Source organism: Bos mutus, chromosome 6 (genome assembly GCF_027580195.1).
Source record: "Bos mutus isolate GX-2022 chromosome 6, NWIPB_WYAK_1.1, whole genome shotgun sequence".
NCBI classification, from domain to species: domain Eukaryota; kingdom Metazoa; phylum Chordata; class Mammalia; order Artiodactyla; family Bovidae; genus Bos; species Bos mutus.
This window is the reverse complement of record NC_091622.1, coordinates 60,470,026-60,486,326: the sequence shown is the minus strand read 5'-3', so window position 1 is coordinate 60,486,326 and position 16,301 is coordinate 60,470,026. Positions and strand designations below refer to the sequence as shown.

The following is a 16,301-nucleotide window of genomic DNA, read 5'->3' as shown; positions in this document are numbered from 1 at the left end:
GATTCTAGGTCTGTGCACAGGATGGGAGCTGTCATAAAAGATTGCACTGTTTTATCAGAAAATAAACTTCCAGTTACTGAAGAGGCATAGGACACTCGTGGAATCCCCAGCCTTTGCCCACTCTCTTCTCTTCTCCACGTCACCACGATTCCAGGGTGTGCCGAGTTCTCTTCCAGTCTCTGCCTACTTGTCTCCCCCTTGCTCTTTTGGATACTCTAAAGATGACATGTCCATGGGACCTCAAAGAGTTGGACATGCCCCAGCGACTGAACAACAACTGTAACAACAAAGATGACATGGGGAGGCTCCTCAAAATGTGAAAATAGAACTAGATCTAGCAATCTCATTTCTGCGTATATATGCAAAAGAACTCAAACCAGGACTCCCAAAGGGATCTTAGCACTCCCACATCATTATTCATAATATGCAAGATGTGGGATGAACAAGGCTGTGTACATGCATACAATGGAATATTATTAAGCCTTAAACAAGAATTAAATTTTGTAATATGTGACAACATGGATGAACTTCGAGGACATTAAGTGAAATAAGCCAGTCATAAAAAGAAAAAAAATGGCATGATTCCACTTACATGAAGTAGTTAAAATGGTCAAATACAGAGAATCAAAGAATGGCACGGTGGTCACGAGGGATGGAGGGAGGGTGAAATAGGGATTGCTAATCAATAGGCATAAAGTTTCAGTTAAGCAAGCTGAATACATTCTGGGAATCTGGTGTACAACATTGTACCTATAGTTAACGACTCTGTATTGGGCAGTTAAAGATTTGTTCAGAGTGTAGGTCTCATACCAAGTGTTCTTACCCCAATAAAACATTTTTTTTAAAGCACAAAAGTAAATGACAGAAGATATGAGGGACTTTATCGGAAAAAAAACAACCTGAGTAGCCAATACACATGCTATAATAGTCAATAGCATTAGTAATCATGGAAAAAAATCGATTTTTTTAAAAACGAGATTTTAAAACTCAAACATTGGCAATTTTTGAAAATAACAAGAAAAATAATAAAAAAAGATGATGGTGTCTTTGGTAACTTTTAGTTGCAGACTTCGCAGATGTAATAAAAATGAAGGTATGTGTGTCAAGGAAATTAAGATTAAAGCGTTTTTTTTTTTTTTTTTTAATAAATCCACTCTCTTATCTGTATCACTTATTACTTATTTCCACAGTGCCCCAGGCTTGAAGACAGAAGCAGGAAAAGCTGAAAACCGGTAAGAGGATATACTCCATTTTGATATTCTCAGCACCTAGCCTGGTCTTTGATATACATAGATGCTCAAATGATGCTGAAACAGCATGTGTCTCAAAAGGTCTCTGAATTGCAATTTAAAGAATATCTGGATTTATTTCTAAGATGTTATGACATTACCCTTTATAGTTTTAGAAACCCCGAGAGTTTCTTGTGGCACAAGCACAGTTTTATGTCAGAGTTTTCTAGAAGCACATACACATTTAGGACAGACATGTTTATCTGTGGGATACCACAGACAGGAAGAATTATATCCTTGGTGTTTTATCAATACAAAGCTACTCTAAGATTAAATCCATATAAGCCAGTTCTGGAATTTTCAGTGAAGATCTAGACCACAGCATAACCACACACGGAGTTGTACAGAGGGATGGAAAACGTTCCGTCAAATGTGTGGGAGGCAGCGGGGATGCGGTGGTCAGAGAACATCTGAAAGTGGCCACCAGGTCAGCAGTAACTGGCTCAGAGGCTGTTAAGTAACTTACTTTCACTGATCCTCAGTTTATTCTGCTTGAAAAAAATGGGCATATCACCTACCTTTCAGGATTCAATGAAAGAGCAAGTGGCAAAGGAATTTCAATTGTCAAACTGTTATGAGTTACAATTTGTCCAATAAATTTTGGTCTCACTATCATTTGTTAGGATCTTCGTGGCTATTACATGACAAAAATTAATCAGCTTCTGCAAACACCACGTGAAACTGTACAACTATACTTCTCTGTGACTTCAGCTGCTGAAGGTCTCCATCTCTCTCGTAACTCAAGGCCACCAAGACTGTATACCAGTGCCTTTGTTACAATTAAGAGAAGTAATTACTCCATCCTTCGTTTTTGAATCAACAAGTTTTAGAAATGAGTCAAATAAACCTAATTGTACTTACTACTCCCTTGGGACAAAGAAAGTAAGCAGATTTTTGTCAGCCAGCCACTCTTCCTAAAGACAGTGCTTCCCATGCCAAAGGAACTATTTTCTAGTGATGTGTAAAGGAAGATAAGAGCCATTTAGGAGTAGTGTGAAAATTAACAAGCCATAAACAATTGAAAAATAAGATGTTATTGCCAGATATATCCTGTAGCCCACAAGTGACTGACCACACATACTTGACCAGAATAAGGTCTACTCAAGCAGCATGAAGCTCACTCTTTACCTCCATTTAAAGTAACCAAAAATTCAGCAGAGACAGGCCTGAAGGCAAAGATGATTAGCTATTTCTATTTGCTCCAAGTAGGAAATAATGATGCAACGGGTAAAGCAGGAAGTGGGAAAACAAGATGGAAACTCCACCACATCAGACAGATTCCAAAGCTCCGGGCATGCACAAAGCCAGCCAGGCCAGTCTTTGGCCTGCACAGCTAACCTGGCAAAGCGCTGTGCTGCGGGCATGACCTTGATTCCGGCTTGCTCCAGCCTTCTGCGCTTTTGCATTTCAGCAGCAGCTTTCTCTTCAGACTTGGGAGCTGGTGCCACCACAGCCCCCTCTGGAGGAGGCTGCTCCTTCCCACAACTGGTGGGTAGTTCTGACCCACCATCAGGAGGCTTCCCACTGGTGTCCATTTGGCTGACGGGGTCCTCTTCACAATGAGACCCCACTTCACCTTCCTCTTCCTCTATTGTTTCAGGATAGCTAGTGAGTTGGACAACACAATTGACCAAACTAACACACTAGGCTGGGGAGCAGATCATAGATCAGCTCCTGGTCATTCCGATATTACTTCCACTTGAAAAAAAAATCATAGTATGCAATACTATTCTGGTAATGTGAAGAAAATTAAATGTAGCCATTTGTTAATTAATACAACGCATCATAATCTCTATACTGATTGAAAGCTATTTCAAACTTGATAGGCAAAAACCTTTTCTGCCAGAAAGGCAAAATTCATGTTTTGTTCAATAACTACAACTTTTAATAAAATGTTTACTCAATGGAAAATCATAGATAATAAAGGTAGACTATAAGAAATAACCAAGCAATGATCAGGATGGTTTTGCTAAAAGGATTAGACCAGACTATAAGTTCGATATTTGGCAAAACTAAAACAATATTGTAAACTTTAAAAATAAAATAAAAGTTAAAAAAAAAAAAAGAAAAAAAATAAAAAAAAAAAAAAAAGTTTCTTTTATTAGACTGTAAAGTTCTTGAAGGCAAAGACTCTATCTTACCTTCTATTGGGTCCCCAAAGCCTAAAAGATCTACTACCTAGCACATGGTAGATGCTCAATAAATATATTCGTACTGAATAAATGAATGAAGAAGTACAAAAACATAATCAGAGATTAGGGGAAAGACTGCTTGCTTCCTTAAAGAGATGAGAAGTCCAATGCTTCTTCCATTTCATTATGACTGTTTGTTTCTACCTATGACTCAAGCATGTTCATGCATCCCTTATATAATGCTTGCGCTTATGTCCAGATAAACTTTGGTGTAGATAAAAGGTCTTATTATACCTGATCTAACAGGACTGGGAGTCAGACAGTTTCCCGAGAAGGATATGGACGACAGATCTGTTCTCAATGTCCTCATGACAGAGCTGGTTTCAAAAATCTACTCATTAGCCCAGTGTTGGTTGAATACCTACTGTGTGCCAGGCACAGTTGTAGGTGCCTTCATGAAGCTTCTATCCTATTGTGACAATCTGTCTCTGAAGGTCTGTTCTTCCCACCTCCATCTGTAATCTCACATCAATGGTCCACAGTGGCTCTTGGGGCTCATTCATATCCAGGGGCCCGTAGTTCCTATTATCACAAGCCAGGACAGGAGCAGCACAGCCCAGGTCTTACCTGAAGGGCCTCTCCCCACCCAGGGGGGAGGTGGCGGTACTCCAGCTCTTCCGATATTCCTCTCGCTCCGCCTTCTTCTTTCTCAGAGGTGCGGGGACGTAGGCTGTCTGGTTGCTCTTGTTGGGGAGGTACTGGTTAAAAGGCACTGCTGATTTCGGCTCACCGTGGGACGTCCGCCTCGCAGACATGTCATCCTTCTTCACATCAGGCAGCTTCCGATGGGGCAGGTCGGATTCAGAGTCGCTCCCCCTCCCTGGGGAGAGAGGACAGGGGCTGAGAGAGTGTGCCGGGCTAGCAATAAAATTCCAAATGGCAAATATACGGTATGGGGGATGTGGTTAAACAAATCTAGAGTATCAGTCGAAGTTAGCCCACTCTGGAAAAAGCTCTCAGTTCTAATCAGGAAAGAAAAAAAGTCAAAATTAAAAAAAAAAAAAAAGTAAGCTTAGCTGTGTCTGAGAGTTACAATTAACAACACATTTGCAATAGGACTATACGCCTGCTCAGATTCTGCAAGTCTCAGAAGAAAAAATAAATTTATGGAGTTTTTACACAGCACCTGTTGTTGCACATCTTACTCTGCACTAGATATTCTGACAAATAAGAATTATAAAAGATTTATAATCCTTTGTCTTTGAGGTATCTTTAACCAATTCATGAAACACCTGGAGAATATTAGTTATAATCAAGGAGCACAAACATATAAGAACTATAGGAATTCAGAAAAATGATCAGTATGGATTATACCAAGAGTTTGCCTTCCAGGAAATGGCTTGAGTTATAAGAAATGCATATTCCTCTATATCAGAGCCCTTTCTGGTACCCAGAGCTGGAGGCAGTTTTTTTCCTGTGAACACTACGGCCCGATGATCTGTTTTTCTTCTGGCACTTTATACTTTCTATTTTATATTTTGAGAACAGGGCTTGGTACCCTTCACAGTACTTATCACACGGTTTGTGCACACAGTGGATATACTCAAACGATCACACAAGTCAATGTATTGGTCTAGCTTAAAAAGCATTCTATACAACACAAAGGAATTCAACGTTACCAACATCAGTCTTTCACTGGGCAGTATCTAAATTATGCTGTATCCTTGCTTCCTGAGTCTCATCTCATCAGATTTCTAACATCCATTAGACTGAAACCGTCATTAAAACACGCCCTACTGTGACAGGCAGCCACCATCTGAATGCTGGTTGAAAACTCTTAATGAGTGCCGTATAAAAAGGTCCAACTCCACTGACAGCAAACAGAAATTGACCTCTTTACATCTGTGAAAAGAACCTTCAACTGAAGGTCGAGAGATGTGGCAGCCTAGCGAAGTGGGTAGCGCAGGTGGTTAAGTCAGATCCACTTCGTACTGAGCTCTGCCACTCACTAGCTATGTTATTTTGGCCTTGGTCACTGCACCACTCCAAGCCTCAGTTTTCCAGTCTATAATATAGTGAGGATAATAGTATCACCTACTTTGTAGCACTGTTGGGAGGATCAGATACGTGTGAAACGACTGCTCCTAAGTGCTTAACAAACACTGACTACTCTTGATGCTACAATAGCTTTGGATCTGTCACTGATGAGCTGTGGGCTCCCAGGCTTGTCTCTAATACACCTGCTCATCCTCTTCTGTAAAAATAGGAATGAAATAACTTGCCCTGGAGATTAAATGATTTAATGGCTTTTAAACAACGGTAAAAGTTAAAAGCATTGACCATAAACAAGTTGTTCATTGTTGCAGATGAAATGTTCCGTTTATGAATTATTCATGTCACTGGCTTTTAGCCTCCCTTCTGGAGTTTTGACCATTTCATGACTTGTTGGTTTTTGATACCTAACTTAGTTCCCTTCTCACCCCAAGTCTTTTATCACGTATATCTGTCTCAGTGTCATAATAAAATACTTGGAGCCCTCGGTGAATTGCTTTATACCAAACACTAACACTACCTTACCTTGCCAAGCACTTGGACTTGTTTCCCTATTTGATATTTTCCCCATGATACAGAGGTGAAAACAGAGGCTCAAAGAGACCCAAAGAGCCCCTTTTTCAAGGCTGGTAAGTAACAGCTCAAGACTCCAATTTCTGTTCTCCAGATTCCAGCCCAAGAAAGACCCCCGGTTGCTGAAAGGAGAGAAACACAGCCTTGGGGAAAGGAAAGATCAGAATTTGATAAAAGGATATCATCATCATCATCTGCACTATTGCAGTTTTCTAACTTTGGGCACAATGCCCTCTGCTTAAAGCATCCTGACGAGGGGAAAACCTGGACTTGGCTGAATAAATGAAGGAAATAAAAAGATTCTTCAGTCAACTATGAAGGCCTAGCACGGAATAGAGCTGCCTCTATTCACTCGGTTCTAAAACCCTATAATCTATGAAACTTATTTTGGTACAATATCTAAAAACATATTACCTATAATACACTGAGAGTCTCAAAATAGGTTGTTTAACACATAAACAGATCACCTTCCCCTTCTCTCCAATTACTCTTTGATAAATGTCTTCAACAGACACTTCAAAAAGAGTTAATTTACAAATGCCCAGAGGCAACGTGACTTAGTTGAAAGCAGTGTAACCTTCTGGACTTGGAGACCAGGGTCTAATTTCAGCTCCACCATCGCCCTGCCATGTGACTGGGGAATTTAAGCCCTCTGTTCCTCAGGGTCCTCACTGGAAATAAGGTGATAATACAGCTCTCATCAGTTGTCAGGATTACCTGAGATGTAAAGCACCCAAGTGTTAGAACTCTTCTTATCTCAGGCCAAGACTTCAAAAGATTTTGATTTAATCCCGAAAAGATGAAAATGTACTAGGGTCGCTTCTCCATCTATGCCCAACAGTGCACATGACCATGATGACATCCTTTTATCAAAGTCTGATCCTTCCTTTCTCCTGGGACTACATTTCTCTCCCTTCCAACAACTAGGAGTCTTTCATTTTTTAAATCTATGTTTACCATATATGGGCTTCCTTAGTGGCTCAGTTGGTAAAGAATCTGCCTGCTATGCAGGAGACCTGGGTTCGATCCCTTGGTAGGGATGATCGATCCCATGGAGAAGGAAATGGCAACCCACTCCAGTACTCTTGCCTAGAGAATTCCATGGACAGAGGAGCCGGGCAGGGATTGCCGAGAGTCAGACGTGACTGAGCGACTACCTTTCCCTTTTACTTTACCACATGCACCACCAACCCTTTGCTTTTTCATCTTCCTCCAGTACTTTGATTTCTCTCATTCCTTATGTCTCTCCCTTAACTAACCTTTTATATAAGAGATAAGAATATTCATTTAACAAAATGCATTATGTTTATAAAACATGTTCTTAATTTTAAAAGCACCCGAGTGGAAGATTTTGTATTTCCTCTTCAGTGGAGCTCGCCTCAGAAGGCATGTCAGTGAAAGCGAGGGAGGAACTGGGTACCTGTCAAGCAAGACAGAGTGGCTGAATTGACCCTGGTGACCCACAGCTTCCTTACCAGGTGGCTCTTGCGTCCAACCCACAGAATCACGGCACCTCTTACGTGTGTGGCTCTTGACTGTCCCTACTGAATGGGTCTGTGGGCCTCAGTAATAATAAAATGAAAACTCTCTCAACCCAATAAGGAGCTGGAAAATTTCATGGTAAGACTTTCCTTAGTTGATTATGAGTCCTAGGAAGTAAATTTTCAAGAATTAAAAAAAAAAAAGTTCTTCTAAATTTGAAAGTGTTTATTAGCACTAGCAATCTTCTTGATTACATCACTTAAAAAATATACCATAAACTCTAATGAAATACAACATCAATTTGGATAAAATTATACCACAGTTTTAAAGGCAGATAAAAAGTGTTGTTTTTCTTTAAAACCTCATTAGGTCTTGATTAGTTTACAAGAATATTAGCCTGAAGGTATCAGGCTGATCGGTGAAATCTGTGTGTTAAGATGCTCTTTCACGGACGGTGTTTTGTGAAGCTCAATTTCATGTTTTTCTCTACATGGGAAAAACTTATGAAAAGACTCTGGCTTATCAATCTTAATTGTTGCAAATGAAATTATGCCTCAGCACATATTAGTACAATATTAGTAATTACCATCTCAAATCCCTTCAAGATGTGGCCCATTATAAGCTCTGAATCCCTCAAAGCTGGTGACAGAATAAATAAAGGATCCACATTACCAGTTATTAGGAACCAGGATGAGACAATGATAATTCTTTAAAACAATCAAAATAATATGAATGCAATAGTTTAGTTATGATATGTTTCATAAAAGTAAATCTCCCTTTCAGTTATGTTAAAGTTCAATTAGATCATGCAGTTGGTATTGTAACTTCTAATACTGTGGGTGGGACTTACGATGTCATGTAAAATTGTGGAAATGTTTTTCAACCAGTTCACAATGCACCATGGAATTCTTTAGGAGTCACACACGATATGGCCCTGAGGCTAATCTATTTGCTGGCAAGTTTAAGTACTAAACAAAAGCATTAGTTCAGTCATGCTAGAATCTGAAAAATCTATTAAGCAAACAGAAAGATGTGTGAGTAAATTAAGCTTTAGGGTATAAGCTTTGGACTCACACTTCTCGAGGCTAACATTGTCACGCTACTTACAGTGATTGGGGGCACTTACAATGTTAGGATGGTTTCTTAACCTAAGATTCATCTGTAAAATATGGCTAAGGAGTGTTTCATAGCCCTGTGAGAGAACTAACTCACATACTGGGTATCTCATAATCTGTGCTAAGCATTAAATGAGATACCAGAGGTCGAGTAATGAACTCAGGACCTGGGCATATTAAATACCCAAGTACTTTGGTGACATAGAATTTTATAACTGGAAGGGGTCTTTTAGCTATAAAATAAAATTTTCATCTCAGACAGAAGACTTATAGTCTCTAGAAATATTAGCTTCAATCAGAAGCTAATTATTTCTTTTTCTAGTAAAAAGAAATAGACACAAATAAAAGAATTCCCCTGAGAGTCTTTCTCCAAGTTTATACATGCAGAGCCAAGCTATACAAGATCAGTAAGGTAAACAGCTTCTGAAAAAATATGCATTAAATTTACATCAGGTTGCATGACCATACATTTTTGTAAAGAAAAATGATCATTCCTTTCAGGTGATATAAAATCCAGGAGATTTAAATGAAACCCAGCCTCTGAAGAAACAAGCAGTCTGGGTTGTGTTCAATACATGAAGGACCACCTGCATCGCTCTAGTCAACGGTCAGGTATAAGCATCTAATATTGGCAAAACCATGCCAATTAAAGTTTCACAGTCCCAAGCTTCAGAGCTGTCATAAGTGTGTGCAGTGTGTTTCCAGTTTGCTGGAAGTTGATCCATTTTCACTTGTACAGTGTGGTACTCACTCAAGCATTTCCCTTCCTCGTACCTGAAACATATAAATCTCCAGCACACTTTATGAGCTAATGGTCTGTACAGCGTCTTGATTCACTGAGACCCAGGGAGGAATGATGTAACACATTTTCCAACAGAAGATATGCTCACTGAGGCAATGTTCAAACCAACTGCTGGCAAAGGCAAACCAAATTCTAAGGACCACCAAAAAACAACATTAAGAGATTTTTTTTTCCCTACCAGTTTAGAGTTACCGCAAGGTAAGTATGGAGTCCGCCTTCCCAGTGCCAATCTCTCGGCTGGGAACAAGGCAGCTTTTGTTAGTGTTTGATTCTAAGAAGTGCAGTTTATTAAGGCTCCAACCTACCATCACTGCTTCCCCTGAGGACTACATCTGGCGAAGGAGTCTGCCGGGAACGGGAGCCAAAGGAATCCAGGCTGTCGAAGGAATCATCTCTGCCGTGTCGAGGGGGAGAGAGGGAGTCGCTGCGCTCGGAGTCCCAGCAGTCGATGTAGCCACTGTCTCGAATACTACGTTTAGGGCTCTCAATGTCATCAGTCTCCTGTTCAAGAAGAAAACAAAAGGATTACAGACATTACTGCAACAGACATAGAGCCTATGGATATCAGGAAAATCAGTCCCCAGCAGTCTCCAAAAAATCCCGCATATAGAATCACTGTGGAAAGGCTACAGCAAGCAGTTATCACATTGATTATCATCTGCAAGTCAACATTTCATTCTTCAATCCTTCCCTGCTACAACTTTCTCAATCAGAAAATCACACATATTAAAAAAAAAATCCCCAGGCATCTCGTAGTCCACAATGTTAAAAAAAAAATTTCGAGAAATAAGAATAAAAGATCAAGTTTGGATTCACAAGAATACAATAAAAGATGAAAAGAAAAATGAAAACCTTAACCTTGACCCGTCTTTCGGGATCCATAACTGCATGTCTGTTCCGGGACCCAGCCCCAACTGCTTCTGTTTATGCTGTCTGGCTAAGGCACACAGCATTTGTTTTTGCAGCAGAATCAGTTTCATAAAATCCTGGAGCAGTATGCTCCATCTTCTGCTACCTTGAAGGGAAATTCCTGCTCTGAAAGGGAGCTGTCTTTTCTGGGGCAAAAAGTTAAAAAAAAAAAAAGCAGTGAAAAATATGCAAAATGCTTTTCCTGATGCTTCAGAAGAATCCAGGCATGCTCTCGCTCTCGGCCAGCTCTTGGCGCTGGGGGAGCTGAAAGCACTTGTGGCTGACCCACATGTTCAGAGCAGTGAAAACAATGGCTGTCTTTGACAGCCTGTGATTATAAATTCTTTCCAGCACAAGCAGCACATACTAAAACACTGAAACTCCAGCAGAAGAAAGGTCAGTCAAAGCCATCCTCACCCTCATATTATAATAAAAGCCTTGTTCCCGCCAGTGTCTTAGCATTAATTACAAGAGTCCAAGCTGACGAAAACAGAAATAACTCCGGTCACTCAAAGATAAACCTCAGTTTAATCTCTCCCAGACTGTTGCTTAAAATCAGGGCTGTGAATGACATCCACAAAGACTGGAAGGTCCCACTGCAGATTTCCTGGGATGCTCAGGCAGGTGCCCTCCACATTCCCCACAGAAAGGAAAAAAACAAATATACTCGATGTTAGCAATTTTTAAACACTGTTTACACTGACTTATATGCACACCACAGCCAGTGTCTTTGTAGGAACTGTGTCCAGCGGCTTCTATCAGTTATAACCTCTGACTCTGACTTTAGTTAGATCCTCTGAGTCTCCCCAGTGGAGGGCCCTCTGGGGGGACAGAGTGCCTGTCATTCACAAGGCACACACACATGTTGCATCAGGACTCAGAGTGAGCAAGAGCGGAAGGGGAAGTGTGGAGAGGGGCACTGCAGCCGCCACAGTGAGGACCTGAATATGGCCTGGGTGAGTTCAGCTGACACGACCCTCTGGAGGAAGGCAGAAATTCCAGTTATGGAAATGAAGGTAGTTTACTTGTAGGTCAAAAGTTAACCAGGACTTGTACAAAAGCCAGGCCTGACTTTTAGCAGGAAAAGGAAGAACTCATGACTAACTGAAAATTATATATCTAAATTGGATACGGTTTTGCATTTAATTTCTTTGGAAATGCAAGTAATTATCTTGGATTATTTATCCACTGAGAACAGGCCAAATGGCCAATGTTATTGAACACTTACTCTGTGCTTGATGCTTTTTGTAGGCTCTATTATTCAATCCACACAACCTACTCCCCAGTGATGTGGTTGGGGTTGTCCCCATTTTATAGAAAAGAATCAGAGAGTTCGAGTAACTTGACTGAGGTCACGCAGTAATCAGCCAAGTTGTGATTCTGACAAAGGACTCTGTCTCCAACTACCAAATGGCAAAAGCTGACGACAACATCTGATGAACTTCAGTAAGTGACAGCTGTCATCATCAGCATCACCTCTTCCAACTGCTGTATACTTACTGCCTGCTTACGCTGGCATGCTAAATCCCTTCAGTCGTGTCTGACTCTCTGCAACCCTATAGACTACAGACCACCAGACTCCTCTGTCCGTGGGATTCTCCCAGCAAGAATACTGGAGTGAGTTGCTGTGCCCTTCTCCAGGGGATCTTCCCAACCTCGGGATGGAACCTGTGTCTCTTATGTCTCCTGCATTGGCAGGCAGGTCTTTACCACTAGTGCCATCTGGGAAGACCCATGCTTATACTGGATGATGCTAACCTGGATAGTGCCCCTCACTAAATGCTGTTTATGCCTAGATTCCCAACCTATACCTGCTGCAAGAAACAGTTTAGAGTAGGTAAAAAGCATGGTCTTGGAAGCTCAGCTAACAGTTTAAATCCTGGCTCCACCCGTTGTCAGCTGTCTGACCTTGGGCTAGTTATTTGAACTTGGCCAATTTCAGTTTTCTCATCAGTAAAATGGAGCAAATAATATTTATCTCATAGGGTTGCTGGGAGGGTTAAATGTATTACTACATGGAAAGCATTCAGAAAAATGCCTGATGCTTAAGTGCTCAAAAAATGTTAGCTATGCATTCATTTGGCATGTAAATGTCAATATATAAATCATACACAATTTATAAGTGCAGTTAAGGACATAATCTTATATAAACTCTGATATTCTTCTATCTCCTTCTCCATTTATATCCCATAACTAGATGCCTTGGGCCCAATTTCCCATCAGGGAGGACAAACACTTAGGAAGCCCACATCTAGAAATGACACAAATTTTACAAGCTGCTTGGTACAGCATTACAAAACTGGATTTTCAAGAAAATAGTATCAGATTTTATTTTCTTGGGCTCCAAAATCACTGTGGGCAGTGACTGCAGCCATGAAATTTAAAAGACACTTGGTCTCTAGGAAAGCTATGACAAACCTAGACAGCGTATTAAAAAAGGAGACATCACATTGCCGACCAGGGTCCATATAGTCACAGCTATGGTTTTTCCAGTAGTCATGTGTGGATGTGAGAGCTGGACCATACAGGAGGCTGAGCGCCGAAGAACTGATGCTTTCAAACTGTGGTGCTGGAGAAGACTCTTGAGAGTCCCTTGGACTGCAAGGAGATCAAACCAGTCAATCCTAAAGGAAATCACCCTGAATATTCATTGGAAGGACTGATGCTGAAGCTGAAGCTCCAATACATTGGCTACCTGATGCGTAGAGCCGACTCATTGGAAAAGATTCTGATGCTGGGAAAGACTGAGGGCAGGAGGAGAAGGGGGCTACAGAGGATGAGATGGTTAGATAGCATCACTGACTCAATGGATATATTTTGAGCAAACTCGGAGATAGTGGAGGACAGAGAAGCCTGGTATGCTGTAGTGCCTGGGATCACAAAGAGTTGGACATGACTTAGTGACTGAACAACAACAAATATCAGGAAACCTTTCCCAGATACCCAAATGTCTCCCCTACCCTACCCTACAAACCACAGGAGAAAAGAAAGGAAAAAAAACCCAAAATTCAACATGCTTCTTGGAGCTTCAGTTGCTTTCTCACAGGTAGTTATGGGAAAGAAAAATAGAAAGGCCATTCTGTTCATGACTTCATAGAAAGCCAAGAGTAAAACCTTGGATCAAGTGAGAGCTGGAAGCTGAACGGCAGCTTGACAAATGTAAACCAGGCCACCTGTGGCCATCCTTGGCCATAGAAACCTCAGGGCGAAGCAAGAGATTGGAAACAAAGATGTGGATGTTAGCAGGATGAACAATTTTATTGGATTCCATCAAGTCACTCAAAGGCAAGCTTTGCGAGAGGGGTTAGAAGATATGAACAACACAAAGGCTTGCACAGTCTAAATGCTCCTTTCTTCACGTCTATTATGTTGTCTATGCTTCCCATCTAGCTGCCCAGTAGCTGCCTCCTGTCTTCTGCAGAGAGCACTCCAAGGAGAGGAGATAAGACTTAAGGCTCTCCAGTGTGCTAACTGTCGGTTGTTCCAGTAAAAGTGTGTTAATGAATGGGGTGGGAACTACTAGCTTCCACAATATTTTTGGATTATTTCACTCATCTGTCCTCTTCTTATCCTCCTTAGTCAGAGATAATGAGAACCAGCTAGGGTTGGTGAATGACTTACGCTTTCTGAGAAACTCCAGACACCTCTGTTTTACTACTCACCATTTTCTGCTTCTTTTGATTTATAAGGCGGTTAAATTCTATTCTGGAGTGTTTTAGGTTCTACTTTTTCAGCTGTCTCCACCCACCACACTCTGGTTGGGAAGTTATTCATTCCACAGATACTGACCAAGCATCTTCTATGTGCCAAGCACTGTCTCAGTTCTGGGGACATAATGTTATGCAAATTCGAGAAACACCCTGTCCATCTTGGGCCCTACACTCTAGCAGGGAAGAAAAAAAGCAAACAGAAACACCAATAAATGAAGACAAAGTTGGACTGTATGTATCATGAAAAAATAAAGCAGATTACGGGAAGAGAAGTTGATGGTGGCTGTCTTCTAGGGCGAGGTCTTATATTTGTTGGCTTATCTAGCTCCCCCCTCCATCCCCATGTTCTGCTAATACCCCTCACTGTCTGAAACAGGAGTAGTTTAGGCCAATCATGGTATACCTTGCTCCTGGTCACACTGACTAGCTCAGAAATAGCACCCACACTGGGCCAGAGTACACCCCAGGAATTTTCAGCCGGGGCCAGAGAGAAGAATTCCTTGCCTTTCTGGGCAAGGAGCTAGAAGCAGAGAATTCTGTTTTTGGCCATAGTCTCTGCTATGGCAGAATGTCTAACTATAGGAGGAAAGGATGAATTCAAAGACAGACAGGAAGAGATGAGGGAAAGAAAGAGAGAGAAAGAACCTAGAAGGTCAACATAGTTCCAGACCCTGAGATCTCTAGGGCCACCCTCATCCCCTCGGCTCTTCCTTTAATCTCACTATTCTTGTAGGTTTAGCTTAGGCATCCCCTCCTTTGGAAGACCTCTGACATATCCAGGCCCAGTGAAAGGCCATTATCACCATGCCTTCAGAGACCTTTACTGTCTAAGGCAATAACAACCTACTATGAACACCTATGTCCACATGTAATTAGTGCACTATAGAACAAGTTGTACCGTAATCATTTTTTGCACATTTCTCCTACTAGAAAAAAATGAATATGAAGTAAAGTTCATGAATACGAATTAAATGAATATGAAATAAATAGCGTTTGTGAACGGAGAAGGCAATGGCACCCCATTCCAGTACTCTTGCCTGGAAAATCCCATGGATGGAGGAGCCTGATAGGCTGCAGTCCATGGGGTCGCTAAGAGTCGGACACGACTGAGCGACTTCACTTTCACTTTTCACTTTCATGCATTGGAGGAGGAAATGGCAACCCACTCCAGTGCTCTTGCCTGGAGAATCCCAGGGACGGGGGAGCCTGGCGGGCTGCCCTCTATGGGGTCGCACAGAGTCGGACACTACTGAAGTGACTTAGCAGCAGCAGCAGCCTTTGTGAAAGAAAAGCTTTAAATTTCAAATCTACTTCAGCTTGAGTATGTGCAGAAGAGATTCCAGTTGTCTCTCAGTATCTGTTTCCCAGTTCTCTTCCAGTGAAAATACCCATAATCTGCTTTTTATTTTTTAGTGGGAGGCAGGACATTGTAATGTTTTATTTATTGGCTGTGCTGGATCTTTGTTGCTGCGTGAGCTTTTCTCTAGTTGTGGTGAGCAGGGGCTACTCTCCAGTTGCAATGCACAGGCTTCTCATCACAGTGGCTTCTCTTGTGTGGAGCATGGCTCTAGGGCATGCGGGCTTCAGTAGCCGTGACACCTAGGCTCAGTAGTTGTAGCTCCCAGGCTTCGCAACACGTGGGATTTTCCCAGATCAGGGATCGAGCCCATGTCTTCTGCATTGGCAGGCAAATTCTTTACCCCTGAGCCACCAGCGAAGTCCACATGCAGTTTTTAGATGAAATAAAATCTACTTTCCTCAAGTCTTTCCTTACAGCTAGCAACGGATATGTGACCAAGTTTAAGTCAACAGGATGTGAGCAGAAGTATAGTGCATGACTTCCCAGAAGTGTCTTGAAAGTAAGGCACAGAGCTTTCTTCTTCTTATCCCTGATTTTTCTTGGTTAAGAGGAGGACGTGCAGGCTAAAGCTTGCGTGGCTACCTTGGATCAAAAGGCTATGAGCTGAGGATCATGGAGTAAAAGGACAGTAGGCCCCAGCCAGTCACAGAACCTCCACACCAGTCCTGGACAGCTCATGTCCAGATCTTACTTACAGGAGTTTGATATAAGACTCTATTTAATCTAAGCCATTGGTAGAGTTTTCTGCATTTACCAGCCAAACTCTATCCTAATTGATAAAATGAGTAATACACAAAATGAGATAATACACACTATTGTTGTTTAGTCGCTAAATTGTATTCAACTCTTTGTGACCCCATGGACTGCAGCACACCAG

At 41.5% G+C, this 16,301-nt stretch overlaps 1 protein-coding gene across 11 annotated transcripts in view; it reads right to left on the bottom strand.

Annotated features, from left to right (window-relative positions):
• The window catches only part of LIMCH1 (LIM and calponin homology domains 1), a 352,547-nt gene that overhangs the window by 75,279 nt on the left and 260,967 nt on the right, over window positions 1–16,301 (bottom strand). For 7 of the 11 annotated variants that reach the window (XM_070372332.1, XM_070372333.1, XM_070372330.1 and 4 more), the window contains exons 7-8: window positions 9,751–9,946; window positions 4,049–4,301 (exon numbers count right to left, since the gene is read on the bottom strand). In XM_070372332.1, the coding sequence (XP_070228433.1) occupies window positions 4,049–4,301; window positions 9,751–9,946 (449 nt within the window). Of the gene's footprint in view, window positions 1–2,627; window positions 2,895–4,048; window positions 4,302–9,750; window positions 9,947–16,301 lie in introns of all 11 variants that reach the window. The other 4 variants (XM_070372327.1, XM_070372326.1, XM_070372324.1 and 1 more) reach the window with 1 other exon arrangement.